Source organism: Cupressus sempervirens, chromosome 2 (genome assembly GCF_028749045.1).
Source record: "Cupressus sempervirens isolate cs-2001-9-10 chromosome 2, ASM2874904v1, whole genome shotgun sequence".
Lineage (NCBI taxonomy): Eukaryota > Viridiplantae > Streptophyta > Pinopsida > Cupressales > Cupressaceae > Cupressus > Cupressus sempervirens.
In genome coordinates this window covers 146135966-146160360 of record NC_143119.1, presented here as the reverse complement: position 1 = coordinate 146160360, position 24395 = coordinate 146135966, and the positions used below count along the sequence as shown (strand labels likewise).

Genomic DNA, 24395 nt, shown 5'->3' with positions numbered 1-24395 from the left:
AATCAAAAAATCTATTATGAAAAATTAATAAGAGAAATACATTTAAAAAATGGAAAATACCAACATCTTTAACAAATATATATTTTATTGACTAAATAAACATAGAAACTAAAAAATAATATTTAGAAGAAAAACTAAACTAATATAAAAATAAATTAAAATAATTTAAAAACAAAAATCTAAATCAATTTTAAAAATGAAAAGTTAAATAAATAAAGATCACAATATGAGCTAATGTGGAGCTCACAAGTAATTATTTTTTAAATAAAGAAAAAAAGAAAAACAATAGTTAAAAGTGGAGATAACAACTAATACATATCAGAACAAGAGTTAAAATAGAGTTGGATAAAAACTGACTGGTAAATAATTAACGAGAAGAATTTATAATATTCTGGCCAAACTAACAACTTTTCCATTCAATTGACAACTTTTTCAGACAACTGACAACTTTTCCGTGAAAAAATCAATTTTTGGAAACAAACTTCCCACAAATAATTAAAAGTGGAGATTTAAAAAATAACTTTATATGAACAAATTAGACTATTAATAATTTTCAATTTAAATAACATAGTATAATCTGATGTTTTTGATTAGCTGTGCTACTTTGGTGAGTTGAGGTCATTGCCTCTCCTGTCCTCGCTTTATTAATCTCTTTTTTAATCCCTTGATTATAATATAAATTTTTTAAAAATAGATTAATAAATAATATTTATTTAAATTCAATTTATCAAACATGAAGAAAAAAATCATTTAAAAAATTCAATCAAAAAATTTATTATGAAAAATTAATTTAAAAAAGAAAAAAAGAAAAAGAAAAAATATCATGTCTAACAAATATATATTCTATTGACTGTAAATTATAGAAATTCAAAAATAATATTTAAAAAAAATGAAATTAATCTAAAAATGAATTAAAATAATTTAAGAACAAAAATCGACATCAATTTTAAAAATCAAAAGTTCAATAACCAAAAATCATAACGAACACAAATAATTTTTTAAATAAATAAGAAAACAAAGAGTTACGAAAATAGTGAGATGAAAAATCGTAAAAAATAATTAACAGCTCGAACTTAAAGCCTGTCCGGAAGCGGTGGGATGTCTTACGTCTTACGTCTTACGGAGCCTCTGGGGGCCTCGATCCGATGACCTATAACTCGCCCAAACGGTCCTTTCAATAGCATTTCATGCTTAAATTTGGAAGCCCGATCAACGGAGGAAGAAAGCAAAGTACTTTTACCAGATATTCTGGTATGGCAATGGTGGCTTCGTCTTCTTCGGAGACGACTTCATCGTCTGATTCAGAGCAGCTGCACAGCAGCCAGCGTCACCGTCGTAGGGAAAAAGACAAAGATAATCAAAGAAACAAGGAAAAACATAATTCGCGCAAGTCTAAGTCTAAGCGGAGGCGAAAACACAGCGAAAGCGAGGAAGATTTATCTTCCTCTTCTTACTCAGATCGCTATCGCAAGCGCCTCCGCAGGTATGTAATAATTTTTTTTCTCCTTCTTTTTCTTTAGTCATTTCAGCACTTGCCCAGACATCACGCAAATTTGAAGAACCCTTGTTTTAAGTCATCTGGTTAAACAATGGAATGTCTGAATGAGACAGACGGATACCCTCAGTTTTTTGGATTTCCCGAACCCTAGCTATTAAAATGAATAACAACAAGGCGAACTAGGCTAATTAGCTGTAGGGGAATATTTTGCCGATTCATTCCAGGTGAATTTTTCTCAATCTGGTCAGCCTTTGGGTGAGAATTCTATACTCAAAGCTCAGCTGAGTACTGTATCTGTTCAATATGGAGTATTAATTTATGTGCTTATCTGATTCTCTGTGGTCTGGAGGAGAACTTTCCCGGTTTTATATGTTTTACTTCTAACCCTAGGTCAGTATTTTGTCAGTTCTTTTTGGTTTTGGCGAGAGGTCTGCGAGCTCTGTGCGGTCTAACCCTAGGCGATCATATCATTGGCCCCGCATACATGTGAGAGCTTTGCCGGTTGCGTGAAAATTTTACTAGTCATATACGGTTTCGGTGGAATTTTACCAGTTATGCCTGGTCGAACTAAGTGAATGATTTTTAATTTAACGAGTTCTCTATTGTGTAATCTCATTTGAATATATTTACTTTAGCAGATATATATGGTCATACATTATTTGTGTAAGTTTAGTTTTACCAGATCTGTAAATTCTAGGTAAGTTTTTTTTTGTCTCTCTGGTCAAGGTGATAATTTTTATGCATTCCAAAATTTTAACTAGTTCTGTATGAACCCTCGCTGTGTAGTTTTTGAATTGGCTATGGATTAACCCAGATGAATATATATCAGCTCCATATGGGCTAATAACCGTGATCAAGTGTTCTACTAGCACTGCGGGTCAACAATTTTTTCAGACTTATACCGACAGTGACTAGTTCTAGCTGAGGAGTAACAATACTTCGGAAAAACTCTCTGATTTGTTGCAAATAATAAAACGGAAGATAAAAACTAATCAGTTATGATAAGCTTTGTTGTCTGATTGAATGCCAAATTTTCACTTCTGATCTATTTTGTATAGATTAACCCTAAGCTAGTGTTGTTCTATCTCTGTCCTGTATTAACAAATTCTATATCACTACTCCAGCAGTTGTATTGATTAAGCTTGGTAGATTGTTACTCTACATCTGCATGATTTTTTTATTGACAGCTGAATAGTTGATGCAATTAAAAGGCTTCACTTCTTAGCTAGGTTTGATGCTTGGTGCGAAACTGAGGCAGTAATTCTGTTCTAGCTATATTACTGATTTTCCAAGTAAAACATCCAGATCCAGGTCTGATTTGTTCCCAGTCCAGGTTTGTGGTCTGGTCTGGGTGGGTTAAGATGTTGATGTTTTGTAGTTTCAGTTGGATAAATATTCTCTCTCTCTCTCTCTCTCTACACACACACACACACACACACAGACACACAAAGCTACCAGATTCTCTCCAGCAACCCTCAAAAGTCTGGTTCAATTCTTTACAAAGTCTGGTCATCATCAAATGCTCTCCAGATTCACCTGCAGAGCTATGAATTTGCCGCAATTTTTTTCAGAGGAACCTGGGCAGAATTTACAGAAAATTTTGAAGAATTTGCTGCGTACTGGCTGAACCCGGGCTGAATATGGTCTTGAAACAATTTTTTTTAATAAATTTTTTCAAAGTGCTTTCTTATAGAGTAAATCCAAATTGACAATAAGTGACATCCAAATTGACAATAATAGAGGTATTTCTTTAAAAAGTATATGGTATCTTTGAATGCAGGGCTTAAAAATCTGAATCTCAACCTTTGATCTACTGGTTAGAAACCCTCTAACCAAATGCAAAATAAAAATTCAGATATCTGCATTTGTCTTTTGACAATTCCTTTCATTCTCAAAATGTCCCCTTGATACGAAAATATGTTTTATGCATGTGACCAAGCAAGTGTATCATGATGTATGTATGGCTGAATGATGCAATTAATATCCTATTAAACTGAAACATAGATATGGTGGTGTATTTTCCTATGTTGCTTTACTATTAGAATAGTGATGTATGGACTTATTTGTCGTTGCATATAGATAAATACACATACATATTTTAAAAAAACATATGTTTTGTACAAATGAACCCAAAATGAAATGTGAATCGAACCCCAAAAAAATTTGGACAAATTTTGAATCCAAATCTCGAACCTGCATCCGTACTGGAATTCGAACTGGCAACTTAGTATGTATATATATATATATATGTAACATTATGTGAGATATAATATATATATATATATCTAAAATACTATTATTAAGGAAATCATTTGTAGTTGTTAAGGGTTGAAACCCAATTAGAGATCGGGCATGAAGAGGCACCTTTTAATGAGACATACCCATGAATGGGCATGTCCCCACCTGGTGGAGACATGTCTACTCATAGATATGTCTATTCATATCCTTTAATGAATATATATATATATATATATATATATATATATATATATATATACACTAAGTCCGAACTTCAAAGGACAGAACATTTATTTATTTCGATGTCTTTCCTTGGGATCGGATCCACATTATAAAGGATATGAATAGACATATCTATGAGTAGACATGTCTCTGCCAGGTGGGGACATGCCCAACATATATATATATATATATATATATATATATATATATATATATATATATATATATGTATGTATATATATATATATATATGTATATGTATATATATATATATGTATATATATATATATATACACATATACATATATATATGCATACTGAGTTGCCAGTTCGAATTTCGGTACGGATGCAGGTTTGAGATTCGGATTCAAAATTTGTCCAAATTTTTTTGAGGTTCGGTTCAAATTTCATTAAAGGACATGAATAGACATATCTATGAGTAGACATGTCTCCGCCAGGTGGGGACATGCCCATTCATGGGTGTATCTCATTAAAAGGTGCCTCTTCATGCCTGATCTCTAATTGGGTTTCAACCCTTAACAACTACAAATGATTTCCTTAATAATATATATATATATATATATAATATTATATCTCACATAACATGTTTAATGAGACATACCCATGAATGGGCATGTCCCCATCTGGCGGAGACATGTCTACTCATAGATATGTCTATCCTTTATAATGCGGATTCGATCCCAAGGAAAGACATCGAAATGAATAAATGTTCTGCCCTTTGAAGTTCGGAGATTACAATTATTAGATTCAGAATTACAAGTCAATATTCAGTATTTGTCAATATTGAATTGTCATTTCATACACATTTGCAACGATCCTACTTCTTCAACATAAGAGGTTGCTTTTTTAATCATTAGATTCATTATTTAGATAAATATTCTTATATATAATATATATTACATATATTATATTATATACTATAAGTCACAAGGTTTGAGTTTGAATTCGAAAGCGACAACCATGAAGTTCGGATGAAGTTCGTGAGGTCAAAAAAATTCGAAAAAATTCGCCATATATATATATATATATATAGTTATAGTTATAGTTATAATAATTGTAATTATAGTAAATTTATGAATAATAATAGCTGAACATACAAAATATTAATATTTAATAAAATACATAAACAAAATATACATGAAACATTAATGTTTTCCTAATAAAAAGATTTAAAAAAAATATTTTGCTATTGATAAAAGAAAAATATAAATACATAACCAAAAATATATATTAAATATTAATTTTTTTCTAATATAAATATATATATATATTTTACTATTGATAAAGAAATAAAAAACATATACATAATAATAACAATATAAACTACATTATAATAGCAATAGAAACAAAATTATTAGCCGATAGGAAACATCAAATGAAATAAAAAGTTCAGAAATGACGATGGGGGCTTGTTCATCGCTGCTGAAGATCCAAAACCTGGGAAAAAATATTCGTTTAAGTCCAAATAAGACGGAAGAGTAATCGCAGAGTATAGTCAATGGCGGGTTCGGGAGGAAATCCGTGAAACCACCCTCTTTCCTGTTTGTGTGACGGCTAAAACCCTCGCTCTTTCCCGTTCACATGTCAGACAAAGCAGCTGACAGTGAGAAAATTTAAAGTAGACCAAATACAGTTGTTTTAACACGAATTTGTTATGAATTTTATCGAACTTTTTTAAACCCCTAAATATGCGACGGATTTCGAACTTCATCATTGAAGTTCGCCGAACCCTGTGACTTAGATTATATATATATATTTATTACACATGGTTATTTATATTATTAATATACTAACTAATGATGATTAACTATAGAGACATGTCTCATTGTTAAGGTGTTGTAGTTCAGTCAGATTGATATGATCATGAGATTCATTATATATATATATATATATATATATATATATATATATATATATATATATATATATATATATATATATATGATTTCTAAACGATCGAAGCCTAAATTAAATTTTTTTTTTTTGATAGGTAAACAGCTGAAGCCTAGCTATTTATTATTATTATTAAGATTAGTTATTATTATGTGTTAATTGCGAGCAGATTCGAACCCAAGACCTCCCCAATGAGAGGCTCGCAATATACCGATGCGTTGTAGGCTCTTGCCTAAGCCTAGATTAATTATTGTTATTTATTGTAATTAATTATTTGATTGTGTTAAGTGAATTCAAACCCAAGACCTCCCACATGAGAGGCTCACAAGTTACCATTGTGTTGTAGGGTCTTGCCTTTATATTAATATATGTATTATACATATGGTCATTTATATTATTAATATACTAACTAATGATGATTAACTATAGAGACATGTCTCCTCTCATATTTATGAGTCCTCAAATCTGCATTTGGAAATCATCAATAACAATGGCCATGATTCTACATTTGCAAAAACGATCCATGTTACTCAACATGGTATCAAAGCCTATCTGTATATAAGAGCTTCAGGGAATAATCAACAGGTGTATGTGTTTTGTAGTGCTTGAAAGTAAAGGAACACTAATAGGCAGACGAATCTAGGCCAATCAACATATGGAACGAATGGAATCGTGATCAGTGAACATATAAGTTAAGCGAACAAAAATAATATGAAATGTAGGAAAGAACCAAACACACCATGGGACAAATAAACAGTGTGGGAATGAGCATCAATCAAAAGAGAAGGAGCCTATAAAAAGATCCATCAAACAATAATGATCTCTGCCAAATAGCCAGAGCAAATTCATCACAAAATATATTGGAGGTAAATCAAACATGATATATAAAGAGCGAATAAGTTAGGCTGCTTGACACAAGCAAGCATATAATATGAATAAACTGTGGGAAGCATTCAACACAGTTGGTGTGTAGACATAAGGAAGTAAAGTAAAATTTTAATCGATCAATCTCAAGCCAACTAAGTAATTGTATAGTGTTGGAGGAGAATTACAATTGGAAATATGTATGCAAATCATTGTTGACAAGTGAACTTGTTATTTAGAATGTCTAACATTATATTTGGACCATCGAATATATTAGAAGCAAACAAAATAGCATCCAAAGACATCGATAGCAAAATATCAATAATAAATCATTGGAGAAGAAAAATGCAAACAAGAAGGAATCAGTTCAATCAGTAATTGAATCATCATTTGTCAATCACAAATAATACTAATTATACGCGAGCAACTTCAATCACAAATAATACTAATTATACGCAAGCAGAGAGTATCTGCCAAGCAAGTGAAAACATGGACAACTGAACATCTTGAGGTCATCATAGTCGAGCAAACAAGGCGAGAGTATTGCACACATGGAGTGAATGGATACATACTAGCAAATAATAGATTATAATATCATTTGCGTGCTGACGAGAAAATCACTAGTAGGATGATCAAAGGAAGGAAACATCATAGTTGGCGAACTAAACACTTAAATATACTAGGCAACATGTTACTAGCAATTGGTTTCTCTTCAACAAAATGTTAATAGAGCATTGTTCAAAATATGAATATGTTAGATGCACGAAACATAAAGAAAGTGTGATGAGAAAAAGATTCATTGCCACATGTACAATATCCTCTCCTCAAGTGGTCAAATCAACCATCCTCGAGGCCAAACTCCCATAGAGTTGAAGGTATCAAGTATGAGATATAACGAACAAAATGGATTAAGATAGGCATATAAGCAGAAATCATATTTGACAGGGCAGGGAGAGATTAAGGAGGAGGTGATGTGGAGTAAAGAAGGAAGGTAAAAAAGTGCATGGTCATAAACACCAAGTGAAGTATATAAAATGGAGGATAAATAAAACAAAGTTTAAGAGAAATGAAAAGACACCAAATCAATCCATATTTTCATGTGCGAACGTAAGGACCCATTGCTAACTCAAAAGGGACTTAAATGGAGGGGTTTTATACAAAAGAGATCCATCGAGATACATCAAACAATAGGGTTGATGAATCTATTAAATTCCTTTAGTTTCAATGAAGAGTGTAGGTAGTGGAAGAAGGATTGCATATTCTATCTCCTTCCATCATACATGTGACAATCCAAATATTATTGGAAGAAGACTATCCATTTCCAATCATTAATTGCTTAAATGAATGCCAATGAACTGCCAATAGGGAGATATTATAGTTCAACAAACCATTACCATACAATTTACCACTGTCAATGTCAAACTTGGAATTTAGAATGGACGGTTTATGATATACACATGATTAGCACACCGAATGTTCTCTTATAAGTGAGTATTGAAAGGCTTTTTTCACAAAGGCAACATTGAATGCAAGTATCAAACTTAGCATGGACTAAGAAAGAAAGAATTAAATGGGGGAATAGAATACTTGATGGTAGATCAATATAGTGTAGAATTAAATACATATCCCCTGCATAAAGGAGAAAACAATACCATGGGAGAAGGAAGGCTGTGCATCAAACATTCAATAGAGACATATTTTAAGATTCAATGAATGAATCAATAAATTATATACATATCAAAGAAAATATTTGAAACCAAGGTTGCATGGGTACGTGGGTACGGGAACGGGAACGGGTACGGGAGCGGGTACGGGTACGCATATTTTTCAAAATAGGGGACGGGGGTACGTGTGTAAGCCTAATTTTTTCTATATAATTAATATTTTATAGAAAATATAAAAATCAAAATATCTGTCATGAGTCATGACATTGAGCATTCAAAACAAGAAATTTGAAAATATAAGCCATAAGTCAAATATATATATATATATATATATATATATATATATATGCTATTGCTGAATGTTTAAAATATTTTTCATAATTGGGGACGGAAGTACTTGGGTATGTCAAACTTACTTAAAAATTACACTTTTATATTTATAAAAAATCTGATTTTATGAGTCATGACAATGGTTTTTCAAAACAAGAACAGTGATAAAGTTTGCAAATGTAATGTACTGTTTTCAGTTTCATATGTTTGAAATAATAATACATGATAAATGCTTAGATGCATAACAAAGAAGGTAGACTTTAAACATGAACAAGAAGATCCTAAACCATATGACAATGACATATTGCAAATGATAAACTTTTAACTTGAACAGTGATAAAGTTTATTGTTAATGAGTATCAAAGTTTCAAACTGATTTGGTATTGAATTAAGTTTGATAAACAAGAAGCTAATACAAAAACAAAAAACCAAAAAAAAAAAAATCAGAATCTTAATCAAGATCCTTAGCTATGATGCTCTCCATCGAGTACCCGGTACGTGGGATACGTGTACCCGGTACTTGGGTACGTGGGTACGAGTACCAGGGGTGTGGGTACGAGTACCCATGCAACCTTGTTTGAAACAATAAAAAGATCGATCTATATGTGATCGATATAATATACATAACATATTGCTCCCTTACATTAGTAAATATTTGGCTCAAGCTAAACTTCACTACAATTGCGAGTATCAAACATTTGAACAAGACATTCTAGATTAAAATGAAGATTGCTACCAAAAATCAAATGAGATATCAAGTTGATCTATGAAAATCAACGACAATGCACAATTATCATTAAGCTATTGGAAGGAAGATGCAAGTCAAAATTATTACTTATAATTGATTAGTCAACGACTTACAAACATCAATTATAATATTCATTAAGACGAGCATGTTAAATGATTGGTTATATAATTTCCATAAGCTAGACTAAAGATATTTCAAATCGGATGGTGGTGAAGGATTTGACTGAAAACTTTGTAAAATGGAGCAAGTGGGAATTTTACATTGTGGGGGGGAGTAATAAACAATTTTCCATTCCCATTGCTTGACAAATGCTTATATGGAGGCATTTTTTGATTTGATGAACCTTGATTGAAGCAACCTGCATCAAGGATACACAAATAAGTATTCATTAACTTTGAGTATTACGTTTATCTACTCACTATAGTCTCTCTCTTATTTGTAATTCTATACTTACTATGAGTTATTTGCTTTGATCTTTTCCTTTATGTGTAGGGATGTTCTTGCAGGAAAAGAAGGTTGGTACCTTACACATGCTACCAGATATTATGTAGACTCAATCTAATGATAATAGCTTCAAAAGATGCTTTGATCTATAGCTTATTAGTCATCTAATGATCTAGCTGGATGGATGAAGTGAGGCTCATGAAGCGAATATCCTTGATAATTGAGATTATGAGAATCCTTTCATATCGAGAGGGATTCTAATACTTCATTACAGAGAACCTTATTCGAAGAGCTCAGAAGATTGATATTTAGATGGAGTTAACATACATGTATGTGATGGGTCTACTCCCTATATACATCATGAGGAAATAATGACTTATCATTGAATGTTGAAAGATTAATATGAGATTCAGAGAGATTTTGAGAGGCATCCTTGGGTGAAGAGAGTCTCAAAGGGAGTAACTACAGGACCTGACTTCCTAGGATCGTTGTTCAGAGGGAGAAATTTTGAGATGCAATTCTTTGTGGATGATATCTTCTTTATGAGGAGAAGTTCTAAGTGAAATTCTTTGTAATGTGCTCTCCTCTATGAGAGAGAAGTCTGAGGTTAAAACCCTTATTCCCCCTTCTAGTAGTAGCTATGGTGGGTCCACCCTCTGACTTGGTTCATGGTGGATGTCATGTGAGTTACTACATGATGCTATCGTGATTATGTCATGAAATGTGACAATCTTTCATTGATGTATATATTTAGAGAGGAGCTATTGAAAAGTGACGATCTTATTAATAGCTCGACTTGTTATTATAATAGACTACATTAAGTTGCTATCTCGAAGTGCTAGAAGTTATGATAATGAATGTTTCATACAAAAGGTAACTATTGTAAGGTGACGATCTTATCAATAGTTTGACCTATCTCCTAGATATGCTACATTTGTTGATATTGTAGTGACTGGTCATGTAGTGGGAGTAATGGAGGATTCCAGATTCAAGATTGAAAAATTCAATGGCTAGAATTTCCAGTTATGGAAAATGCAGATGGAAGCTTATCTATATCAAAAGGATCTGTGGAAGCCATTAGAAGGAAAAGCCAAGAAACAGGGAACTATCACATATGAAGATTGGGAGATCTTGGATAGGAAGGCACTAGGATATATTCGGCTGTGCCTTGCACTGTCTGTAACTTTCAACATACCAAAGCAAAAACGATAGTAGAGCTGATGGAGACATTGGCGAAATACCTTATGAGAAACCCTCAGCTTCGAATAAGGTATTTCTTATGAAGTGCTTGTTTAATATGAAAATGGGCGAGGGAGGATCTATAGCGAATCATTTAAATGAATTTAACACAGTCACCAGTTAGTTGTCGTCCATACAAATTTCATTCGAGGAAGAGGGTAGGGCTCTCTTAATCTTATGTTCTTTGCCAAAAAGCTGGAATAGCTTGGTTATGGCTGTAAGTAAACTCTGTCTTTGGTTCAAATACTTTGAAATTTGATGAAGTTGTTGGTGTTATCTTGAGCGAGGAAATGCGGCGAAAAAGCATAGGTGAAACTTCAACCTCATCAGGTTGCACTTTAAATGTGGAGAATAGAGGAAGAACACGGGAAAAAGGAAAAGGTCCTTCGCATGACAAGTCACTAGGGAAGTCAAAGAAAGGACGTTCTCAATCTAAAGGAAAGAAAGATTGCTAGTCTGTGGAAAGCCTGGTCACCTGAAGAAAGATTGTTGATCTTGAAAAAGCAAACAAGGAGATGAAAATGAAGATGACAATAAGGAAGCTAATGTTGCAAGTAATACTTTACAAGATGCTTTAATCTTATGTTTGGATAACGTTAGTGATCCTGGGTAATAGATTCTGGAGCATCATTCCATGCTACACCCCTTAGAAAATATTTTCAAGATTATGTTCAAGGTGATTTTGGACAGGTCTATTTGGGTGATGATGAGCCCTGTTCTATTGTTGGGAAAGGAAAAATAAAGATCAAGTTGTCAAGCGGAAATGATTGGATACTGAAGGAGGTAAGGCATGTCCCTAATTTAAGAAGAAATTTAATTTTTGCAGGACAACTAGGTAGTGAAGGCTGCATAGTCATGTTTTCAGAGAATATCTGGAAGGTACTAAAGCTTCAGTAGTAGTAGCTAAAGGTGCAAAGGTAGGCACATTGTATTTGTGTACTGGTAACACGTTCAACTTTAGCTGCCATTGATAATGTTAATGCAGGGAAAGCTACTATAGATGTTGCAAGAATAGATTAAAAAATGTGGCACCATAGGCTTGGGCACATGAGTGAGAAAGGGATGAAAATCCTTCACTCTAAAAATCTATCGCTAGGACTGAAAAATATCGATTTAAAGTTATGTGAAAATTGTGTTTATGGCAAATAGAAAAGAGGCAGATTTCTTAGAGTTGGGAAAGAAAAGAAGAGTGAGAAGTTAGAGCTAGTGCATTTAGATGTATGTGACCAGCTCAGGTATCATCTCTTGGTGGCTCTTGTTATTATGTTATTTTTATAGATGACTTAACCAAGAAAACATGGGGGTGTATTTCCTGAAACAAAAATCTGATGTTTTTGAAACATTTAAGAAATGGAAAGCTTTGGTTGAGAATGAGACATGAAAGAAGTTGAAGTGTCGTAGATCCGATAATTGAGGTGAGTATTGCAGCACAACCTTTGAAGATTACTGTTCTATTAATGGAATTCGAAGGTAGAAGACAATTCCATGAACCCCACAAGAAAATGGGGTGTCAGAAAGAATGAATAGGACAATCATGGAACGTGCAAGGAGCATGAGATTGCATGTTGGTTTGCCCCTTCATTTCTGGGAAAATATTGTAGACACTGCTGTCTATTTGATAAACAGAGGACCTTCAACCCCTTTGGATGGTGGTATTTCTAGAGGAAGCATGGACTGAAAAAAAGGTAAATTATTCATTTTTGAAAGCTTTTGGTTGTGAAGCTTTTGTCCATGTTGATAAAGAAAATAGAACCAAGTTTGATGCTAAATCTCTAAAATGTACCTTCATTGGATATGGAGTAGATGACTATGATTATCGATTATGGAGTTAAATGAATAATATTAACCAAATAGATCAGATATATGCTCAATGTCCAGCCAAATACTTGTACCAAATGGGAAAGGAGGAAGAAATATGGATCACCAATTGAAATCTAGAGAGAAGGTGATTGCTAATTCTCCAAGAAATGTTAAAGAATTTAAGTATGAGGGGATATGTATGGGAGTGAAAAGGAGTTTGTGGTTGTGAAATAGATATTCCCTAAATGGAAGTTTTAGTCTATCGAGCAAAGGAAAATTTACAAACATAGAAGCATAAGATTGAAGAAATAACATAGAAAGGCTTTATAGTAGATCACATACTTTTAAGGAGAATGAGCACTGTATGTGACTAGAATTATATCATAATTCAAAGATAATGCAGGCCTTAAAGTTAAATAATTAGAAGCAAAAATCAAATTCAAATAAAGATCAAAGATTATGTTTTCCTCGTAGATATTTTTGGATATTATTCATCTATAAGATAATATTCATGCCAAACTCATTTCAGCGATTGAAGTAGAGTATCACCAATACTCAAAAGCATACTGTTGAAGTCAACATCTATATTGAACTCATTCAGATTTCAATATCGATCTCTCGATAGATTTGTTTCACTAATATTATTTGCATTCTCCATTCATTATTGGTTTTTTGCAAGGTTGCATGGGTACTCGTACCCACACCCCTGGTACTCGTACCCACGTACCCAAGTACCGGGTACACGTATCCCACGTACCGGGTACTCGATGGAGAGCATCATAGCTAAGGATCTTGATTAAGATTCTGATTTTTTTTTTTTTGGTTTTTTGTTTTTGTATTAGCTTCTTGTTTATCAAACTTAATTCAATACCAAATCAGTTTGAAACTTTGATACTCATTAACAATAAACTTTATCACTGTTCAAGTTAAAAGTTTATCATTTGCAATATGTCATTGTCATATGGTTTAGGATCTTCTTGTTCATGTTTAAAGTCTACCTTCTTTGTTATGCATCTAAGCATTTATCATGTATTATTATTTCAAACATATGAAACTGAAAACAGTACATTACATTTGCAAACTTTATCACTGTTCTTGTTTTGAAAAACCATTGTCATGACTCATAAAATCAGATTTTTTATAAATATAAAAGTGTAATTTTTAAGTAAGTTTGACATACCCAAGTACTTCCGTCCCCAATTATGAAAAATATTTTAAACATTCAGCAATAGCATATATATATATATATATATATATATATATATATATATATTTGACTTATGGCTTATATTTTCAAATTTCTTGTTTTGAATGCTCAATGTCATGACTCATGACAGATATTTTGATTTTTATATTTTCTATAAAATATTAATTATATAGAAAAAATTAGGCTTACACACGTACCCCCGTCCCCTATTTTGAAAAATATGCGTACCCGTACCCGCTCCCGTACCCGTTCCCGTTCCCGTACCCACGTACCCATGCAACCTTGGTTTTTTGTTATAGTAGACAAGTGGAATATATATTTTATCCATTGTCTTAAGTGTTCCATTTAATTGAGTAGACATAGTTGTACATATAATTGCACCCACTATTCTCAAGCATTTTATATAATTAATGTTTGTTGGATCGAGATAACTTTCATGAAATCAATTTAATTGATATTGGCAAGGGTTTGTCTGTCAAAGTTAGACTGGAGAAATATATCATTCTTTTACAATAAAACTTGTGCATACTAAAACAATAGATCTAATCAGTGATCAATTTTTATATTGTCTGATTTATTAAAGTAAGGATCTCAGTATATACTCATTTGGAAATCATACTCACGATTGAGTCAAATAAAAGAATTGTGTAAAAGTTTTAGTATAAAGAATTCACTTACAATTGAATTTATAGAAAATAGGCCCAAATTCAATAGGATTCGATTGGCGGCATTACATGTGGTATTAGAGCATCTTCTTGTAGCCTTGGGGATATTTGGATGCTCCTACTGCTTGGGGATTGGTTACTCTAAGAGATGGTTCTCGCCTTCACTGGACACTCCTACCTTTTGTAATCCAAGTGAACTATAAGTATATATATTCATGTGTCTTCTTAATGTTTTCACGTGTATGCCCTATGTCTTCGAGCATTCATGTGTCTACTTTGTGTATGCATTGAGTCTTCACACATTAATGTGTATACATTGTGTAATCATATATTCAAATGTATATTTTGTACTTTCAAGTGCACGCTCTATTTTTGGTTCTACTTCAGGTAATCTAGAATACGAGAATGAGCTAGAGTGAGTCAAAGACATGAATTTGTATTGGAGATCATAAATGGAGATAATCTATACTTGAATTAGTGTATCTTGGAATGAAGAGAGGAAACTAGCTTAAGATTACAAGCCATTCAATTCATAAATTTGAGTCATTGGATTCAAATTTGCCAGCTGAGATGGAATTAAAGTTGCATAGAGAAGCCTCTTACATTGATAAAATTTGTATAAAATTGATGTTGCTTGAGAACAAGTAGTTTTGGAGAAGGGCAATTTGTGATGTCCCCATTTCTAGAATAGTATTTAATAATAAATATCAAAAATAAATAAATTAATGAACAAATATAAATAATAACAAAATAACAATATAATATAATCTATTGCTATTTTTTTTTGGTTGTTAGATGATTTTGATTGGAGTTATTGAACAACGAGGCCATAATTTTATTGAAGTACCTATTGATGTGAATTTTGTTCCTCTACAACATACAAAATCGAATACTTAGTACTTTGAGATGAAACACTATATTTCCTACTCTCTCTTGAAAAATTCATGTATAAATGCTAAACAATGTAGATGAATTGTTTGATCAAATGAGACAACCTCAAGGTTCCTTCTTGTTGTGGACTTTTGCTTAGGCTTAATGGTGTGATATCCTAGTTATCACAAAGAGACTCACACTATTCATTCAATGGTTACCAACTTGGTTTTCACTTGTTGAATTACTTCTAACCAAATAACTTTGCAAAGGAAATAAAAGCTATCTAATTTTAAGAATGTAGGATAAGTTTGATGATAGGTCAACCTTACCAATTCTTGCTTTGCCAAATCAGCTAGGCATAGGAGGGTGCTAGTATCTAAGGATGCAAGAATGATTTTCACATTGTCAATATTCATACAAATACCCTATAAAGGCACAATCTAAAAAGACATCTCTAATAGAAGTTAAACACTTGCAATTTGGGCCTAGACTAACCTTACATTGTTATTCACAATCAACAAGCACCAAAATATGTATGTACACTAGCTTTACCATTAATCACCATTCAACAATATCTTCCATTCATCTACTTCTAATTTTGCTGAACATGAAATAAAATCTAATATAAGCGAGGAATTGAGGAAACCACAAAATACTCCAAAGCAACATTGAACAATCCATGGTGAAGACCGTCAATGAATCATTCATTAATTTGATAACCTTATGGTAACACTTTTATCAGGTCTCCTCGATGACTCTCTACTCCTACTAGTTAGCTTTTCTAATGTCTAACCTTTTCAATCCTTTACATATGAGAAAGCCATAGCCGTTTATAGTTGCTTTGTGACAATATAAAGGGCCAAGATTAATCCCTACAAACCCTAATTAGGGTTGCCACCCTATCATCCAATTACATGAAGGTAACACCTTGTGGGCCAATAAGACAATTACAGAGCTTTTGAGAGCCAATGATAAAATCTTACACTCGCAATAGAATGATTGAATGTGCTTGAGCATGTTTGATTGGAATTTTCTGATTGGTAGATGACAAGTGGGTGCCACCTCAACACCCTTATCTTGTAGACTTGATTTATTCTTTGATGAAGAGAACATATCTCTTGATACTAAACATTATCAAGCCTTTAATGGTGATGACATATTCCCAAATTGCTTCATCTTCTCAAATTTGTTCCATTTTTATTCTTGAAATTTCCTCATTGCCATGACTTGTCCTTGATTTGTACTTGTACACTTGAATCTCAAACTTCACGAAGTGATAAAGTTTTCATGGGGTTGAATTCTTCAAATGAAGTTGGTTTTCCAGAGGAAATTCAAGTTGATGAAAAATTTCTCACTCGTATCTTTGTTTTATTTTGACCTCACCATTATCTCCTTTTCTTCCTAGCTTCTCGTTTAATAATTTTTCTTTCAAACGAAGAAAGAAATTGCATTAAGCTTATGAAGTAGTAAAATGATGGGAATCTTAAAATTTCTTGAAATGAAATCACATTAATATCAAATAAAAATGAAAATTTTCTGGGATTGCTTCAAGTAAAATCAAATTCCTCTATTTTCTGGCAAATCTCAAGTTCTGATTTTCACGTAGTCGTTAATCTTTCAATCTAAGATGAATTCATGCTAAAATTTGGAGAGTAGACAGGTTTTATAATACAAGAACATGTCCATATTTTGCTCTTTTATCTTTGTTTTTCGAGGGACTCTACCTATAGTTGTTTAAATCACTGTTTTTTCAAGATTTCTTATTCTTCCTTTCGATTTTTCACTTTCCAATGCAATCAGATCACTATCTCATGAGAATTTTTTTGCTTCTGTATGGAAAGTTGGCTGCCTCCATAAGAATCTGCTGCTAACTTGGGAGGTGATTCCCTGCCTTGAGCAGGAGTAAAAGTTGTTTTGATTTGATTTTTAAATGAACTCCCCTCCCCTCTCATTAATAAGTAATTGGAATTTTGAAAAGGCACGTCTCTACAAAAGGCTGAACCAATTAAAACATTTCGTTTAATTCTTTCCTTTCCTCAAGGCCGATGTAATAACTTTGAATTAATTAAAACATTTCATTTAATCTTCTTTCCCTCTTAAGGCCGACTTGATAAAGCTTTGACAATTCGTTAATGAAACCACTCCAAATTTGGTGTTTGGTCGAGATTTTTATGAGAGCAGAATTTTCATGAGTGGAGTGAGAATTCCTCTTGGGGTGGTGGAATTTGCCAGACCAAGAGGAATATTTTAATTCTAAAATTTCTTCTTTCTTCATTTTCACACCCTCAAATCTTCACGCCATCTCTTATCACCATCCCCTTGCAGATTTTCTTGATTTTGATTATTGTTTGGAAGGCTCAAGGCTAGGACTGAAAGACATGTTAAAGGAACTGAGATTCCTTTGAGATGGTAGAATTTTTTATGTCAAGAGGAATTTTAATTCCTCTAGGCATGATAGAATCTGCCAGCCTTGGTGAAAATTTCCTCTTGCATTATGCTTCAACATTTCACCTCAAAATCTCCCTAAAACTTCTCCATCAATCCTTTGTTCATTCATAGCAATTGAAATTGGCATGTTGTGATTGTGTTTGGTCGCTCTAAACTTGGGCATAAATTAAGTGTTGAGAGGAATTTTCCTCAAGACATGGTGAGATCCGCCAACCTCAAAGGAATTTTCCTCATTCACCGCAAAACACATTGCTTGTTTATCATGTTCTTCAAACTTGATTTGCAGCCCCTTGCGATAAAATGATTTCACCATCATGTTAAGATCACTTTTTTCAGTCCAAGTTAAGGGTGGAATTTGGGAGGGTTCGAGGGATTTTCCTCTGGGGCAGGCAAAATCCTCTATGCCCAAAGGAATTTTCCTCTTTGCAGCATGGTTTTCATACTTAGTATATTATACTTTAAATTATATTTTATATAAATACTATGAGGATGTTTGAGATAGGTTTCAACCTTATAGTAATGAATGAATGAATGAACAATTTTAATAACGTCCTTGAGGCCAAAGCAGCCTATGGGACCCACAAGACAAAACGCAAGCACTCCCCACGATAAAAGCATTAGGCCTTTTGGAGTTGCTTCTCTAAGTCTGCCCTTCGGCAATGAATATTGACCAGTAAATTTGCTGTCTTGACCAGCTGCCCTTCCTCAAAAAGAGTATCTAAATTGCCATTTGCTAGAATATATCCTGATAGCTGGAGCGGATGTCATTGAATGTTGGACTTTCCATGAGAAAGTGTCGCTCGAGCTCAACCACTCCTGTGTTGCAAAACAAACATATTTTCTCCTCCCATTCTTCCTTGGGTATTGTCCATCTGCCCATTTCGCATCTCAAATGATGAGAGCCTGTCCAAAGTTGTGGAATGAGCATCTTAGCTCTCCATTTGATATTTGCTGCTATGTATGTTTTCTCCTCATGGGCCCTTGTTGGGGTAAATTCTTCAATATAATAGTTTTTTTTGTGTCCATTTTGTTTTGACCATATGCAGCTCCTGAATTTTTCCTTCACAAACTTCCTTATCTCAACAATATCACAACACTTCTTTATCTCAACATTGTTCTTCAGATATTCATGTATAGTGATATTCCATATTTCCATCCATTCAACATTTTGTTTCATCCATGTGTTCTTTTTTATATCCAATCTCTTTTCCATGACCAGCTTAGGCCAACAATGACTTTCCATACTTTGGGCTTTCTGTAAATAGCATAATAATCGAATCATTGCTGATGCCTCTAATGGGAAGATGCCCGTTTCTGCCAATAGGATCTCATAGGGAACCGTGGTTTTAATTTTGAGACCGCTGATGATGAAATGCTTTTGGATTCTTTCCACCTGTCTCCATTTCAGATCTGACATGCTGCTGCCCCAAATCTCACATCCATAGAGGATCACTGGGGTAACTAACAAGCCAAAGAGCATTTTTTTGGTTTTCCAATCCCATAATTCCGCATTCCTACATCTATTCCGTAATGAGTATAGCGCTTTCCATCCTTGTATTCTTTTTTACCCTGCAAGTTTCCCAGCTAAGCTTGTTGAAATCGACCCCAAGGTACTTGTACCTGTCCAGCATCTCTAATGGGTTGCCATTGAAAAGAAAAATGTTTTGCTGCCTCTTGTTTCTTTTCAAAGAGAAAATCATCGCCTTGGCTTTGCTAGTGTTCACTTGTATCCCAACCACTTGACAAAAGGCTTCAAGTGCCTTCAAGTTTTCCCTTAGACCACCCATAGTTTTAGCAATCAAAATGAGGTCATCCACGTAAAGAAGCAACTTAATCACATACTTAGCCAGCTGGACCCCATTGCCATTGTACTTGTCTAGACATTCTTCTAACTTGTCAACATATAACCCAAACAAGGTAGGTGAAATGGGGCATCCCTGTTTGACCCCTATATTGCTGCCAAAGCTATCCGACATCCCTTCTATAGTTCTGATTTTAGTAAATCTCTGTCGCAGCCCTAAGTTCAGTGAGAATTTTCAGCTCTTCCATTCTAAGCCAGAGCCTGTCCTGTGGCATCATTTCAAAAGCCTTTTTAAAGTCGACAAAGCAGCAAAAGGCCTCTTTGCCCGGTGTGTGCCAAATCTTTTCAACCAAGAATCTTAGTGTTACTCCATGATCAACAGTGGAGTGTTTTGGTCTGAAACCTGTCTGCCCCTCGGCTCTTTTACCTTCTGATTCAACCCACTTGCTGATCTTGCATTCTGCCATGCTACCAAAGAGCTTGCCCAAGAGGTGGTTAATCATAATAGTTCGATAGTTTGACAGATTATTTATGTTCCTGCTTTTATGGAGAGGGATACCATGCTAGTAGTCCAGTTTTCGGAAACCCCTTCTTAATGACATCATTAAAGATGTGGTAAATATGAGGAACCAAGATATCGCTGCCCTATTTTAGATGTTCAGCTTGCAGCCCATCAATATCTTGCGCCTTTCCCTGTGTCAATTTCTTAATGCCTTGGAAGATGTCTTCCATAGAAAAAAGCTCGTTTGTAGCGTTGATAATGGGAGGCTTATGCTCATCTTTTTCACGCTCATAAACATCCTTGCGTATTCAAGCCACTGGGTTTCTGTGATATTGTTAACTATTTGTTTTCTCTTTTGCTGCATTCCTTCCAAAATTTCTTGGGGTTTTGGTTTCCTAAATCTTCTCAGCTCCAATCTTCTCATTCTTAAATAAGCCTCCTTTTTACCTTTTAACAGCTCGTATTCCTTTTTGTTCTTTTTATTCATGCTTTTTCTCAACTTTCTCTTAGCCAACTTGCATTCTTCATCCAAATCGCAGCTATCCCAAGTGAAAAATAAGGTGTGCCTGTGCCTCTCTCATCCTTCCAATGGATCGTGGAGAATACTATCTATAGCCTTATGGCCAGTGGGCCCAGAACTCAAGAGAATGGTGTCTTCATACTGTATTTGAGAATGAGGTTTTCATATTCATTTGGATAGGGGTGCACATTCAGAATTTAGAGGTGAGAACATAAGCAAAATCAGGCAATGCCTTAGATTGTAGTGGCCCTCTGTTGGAAGTTCATACAAGGATAAAATCACTATTTATGAAGAGAATGGGGTCATACATACAAGTAGAGAATCTCATTACTGGTATTTAGGAAGGTTGATACATCAACATGAAATCTCTATATTGTCAGTATCTCCATTCAAATGTGTTGAGAGAATTAACTACTTAATGAGTCCACTTCTGCATGCAGAACTAGTTGACTCAACTGTACATGCTTATGTCTAAACACCGAATTACAGAGGTATTGTTTCGGGTAGATGATGTCTTGAAGAAAAGATGTGGGATGGCCACTATTTAAGTATAGACACTGTGGCTGGCTTGGTTGGTCCTTTCTTTGCTAGAGGATGAAATTTTAGTTTTGATTTTTTTCTCATTCAGACCATCAACTTCATCTTGTTCTGTAATGTTTGCCATAATTTATTCTCTAATTCCTTGTCTTGTCATACATAGATGTGAAACACAAGCCCGGCATTTTGAAATTACTCAATTAACGCAACATTTTTTAGATGTGATGCTTGATCATTTGAAGTGCCCCCTTGTTTTTGGAGCTGTCAAATCTGAACCAAAAGCTCTAATTCCTAGGCTGCCCGACCTTCAGTAACTTTTTCAGTCAACATAATACATCTCTATATGTGATGGTTGGTCATATTTGAAATGTCTACTTGTTTTGGGGCCACTGAACTTGAACCAATAGCTATATCTGTAGATTGTCGTTATAAGAAAAAAAATTCAAAATACTTTTGATTGATAAATCTGTCTTTTGTAAAGCTTGTTTCTTGTTGCTCCTAGCAAATGTCTCTGACACCTTTGCAATCCTTCACCTTTCAAAAATCTAGCATCACCATTGTGAAAATGTCAGAAGGGAAATGGTATTGGTTATTTTGGTGCTTTGTGAAATGAATATTGGTCCCTCCATTGTTCTCATTCACATTTTAGGGTTATCAAGGATTTAATAATTGCACATTTTAAAGAAAATTAAGTTTTATTTGGCTAGAAATGCAGGCAGGGCTTTGAGCGTGTATGATAGTGCTCATACATATCACAGAACAGCCAAGTTATGTTCTTGCTGGTCAAAGAGTACTCGGGGTGGCAGGGGCATACCTGCTCCTACTTATGTTTGGTACAGTCTTTGAATCTTAGATGTATCCACTTGGTGCTTGGGTAGCATTGGCGTACTGTGTCTGTCACGTCCTTGCCTCTGCTCCTGCTTGTTCCCGTACTGGTTTTTGATTCCTGGCCTTGCTTGTAAGGCATGTCAAACCTTGTGACTGTGTGCTTTAATGTATGATATTTGTGTTCCTCCATGTATAGTTTTGTGAGTGTTTGGCTCTGTTATGTTTTTTTTTTATGGCAGGTACAGTATGGTAGACAGCATTAAGCTACTGGTTAAAATATAAGCAAAGTCATAGAATAAAAATAGTAAATTTTGTTCATTTTATTTTTTGAAGTTTTTAAGGCTGCTATATGTATACTAGTTAACAGGGACGAGGGTTCAAGCAGCGACAGCGATTCGGAAGTATCTGACAGGCCAAGGAAGCATAAACGAAGAGACAAGTCAAGAAAGGTAATGCTTGCATTATGTTATCTCCTATTTTAGATATGTGCTTGTTGAATGTGCTCTGCATGTATTGGATGTTTAATACATTGCCTTCTCTGATGCAGACCAAAGACAAGTTAAAGGGTAAAGGCCATAGGCACAGACATCATAAGCATAAGTCAAGAGAGGTAAGCTTCTTTCTATTATAATATTTAGCCTGATATGTTTAATCGCAAAATATGTTGAGATTTTGTTTCTTTCAACTTGGCTTGGAGCCAGTCAAGTTGAATGCATCACTTAAGAGGTGCTGATATGGTTTGGTGCCTTATATTGGCTCTTCTGACATTGGAGCTGGGATTGGCAACTTGGTTAATGGACGCTTCTTGGTTTGTCAACTCTTATTTGCTGTGTGCTGATACTACATGATTCTTAACACCTATGTTGTTGGTGGGGCTTGTGTGGTGACTGGGAGCTAAATATAGAAGCTGGACAAAGAGAGCAATGGTCCTGTGCAGCTTTCTAAGGTCTGTAATTGGGATTTAGAATACTAGTTACAAACTCTGGTATTGATATTGTGCTTCTTTTTGGTCAGTTGCATTTTTGCTAGCATTCCATTCTTCTCCCTGGGAGCTAGTCTAATATTCAACAGTAGCCACCTTATATTTTTCCGTTCTTATATGCGTTTCAGTTCCTTGGGCGGGATAAAGAAGATGGTGTAAGGCGGAGTGTTGTCTCTGGTAAAAAGGTATATATCATTTGCATTATTGCTTTTACCTTGATATCAAATTTGCATTATGATATCCATATTTGCTTATATTGAATTCGTTGACAATGTGAGATAACAGAATATTTACTCTTGGTTGTTGCCAAATGTTGTATTTTAAAAAATAAAATCTGAATAGGCCTGATAGGTTTAAAAAGTAATTGTGATTTCAGTTTTAGATCTATCACTTGAATTTCAGTCATCTCTACTTATGCAGATTCTTATGAAGATTGAGAAAACCAAGGAGGACAAGCTGGCAGAGACTAACCGGAATGAGTTGTTGAAGTTCTTAAATGCAAGCTATGATTAACTAGATCTTTTGTGAAGATACTTATTGAACAGGCACTGTATATTTTTTTGACCACCTACTATTTGCATACATTTGTGTAATACATATTGAGATATGCAAGATTTTTGTTTGTTAGGAGTGATTGGCCATCTAAAAACCAATCTTAGATTCAAGCCAGTGTTGGCTATGCTTTTCCTCTATTAAAGTGTGTGTTGTCTATGGTAGCTGCATAGACACTGTTTGAATATGTAAACTATTTGCTTCTGTGGTTTCATGTCCTTTAGATTTCCCAAATTAATGATGTTTTGGTATTTTCTTTCCTATTCTCCTTTTAACGTGATACCTTATGTATAATTGTTACCAAAGAGTACATTGAAATCAACTACCATTTTTTTGGTTTCCTTGCAACTGAGTGAGAATTCAAGTTTCCTTGATGATTCTTCTCTGAACTACTTAAAAAAAAAGATCATTATAAAATTTTGTTTCCTTGCAACTGAGTGAGAATTCAAGTTTCCTTAATAATTCTTCTCTGAACATCTTAAAAAAAGATCATTATAAACAATATTTTATAACATATTG

The 24395-nt window shown here is 34.0% G+C and overlaps 1 protein-coding gene across 2 annotated transcripts; it reads left to right on the top strand.

Moving 5' to 3' along the window:
• The first annotated feature begins 1032 nt into the window (after positions 1-1032).
• Positions 1033-24137, top strand: LOC149571463 (uncharacterized). Of its 2 annotated transcripts, none has more exons than XR_016359819.1 (6): positions 1033-1483; positions 22710-22791; positions 22890-22952; positions 23116-23288; positions 23453-23509; positions 23745-24137. XR_016359819.1 is itself a non-coding variant. In XM_089812979.1 (6 exons), the coding sequence occupies exons 1-6, from the start codon at positions 1188-1190 to the stop codon at positions 23835-23837; spliced, it is 633 nt and encodes a 210-aa protein (XP_089669105.1). In that variant the 5' UTR covers positions 1033-1187; the 3' UTR covers positions 23838-24137. The 2 variants fall into 2 exon arrangements, 1 of the variants encoding a protein (XP_089669105.1); XM_089812979.1 differs by having other exon boundaries at positions 23247-23288.
• Positions 24138-24395: the final 258 nt, after the last annotated feature.

Coding starts and splice junctions, on each gene's coding strand:
- LOC149571463 (XM_089812979.1), top strand. CDS start 1,188: ATGCTTAAATTTGGAAGCCCGATCAACGGAGGAAGAAAGCAAAGTACT. Junction 1,484..22,709: donor TATCGCAAGCGCCTCCGCAG/GTATGTAATAAT, acceptor ACTAGTTAACAG/GGACGAGGGTTCAAGCAGCG. Junction 22,953..23,246: donor ATAAGCATAAGTCAAGAGAG/GTAAGCTTCTTT, acceptor AGCTAAATATAG/AAGCTGGACAAAGAGAGCAA.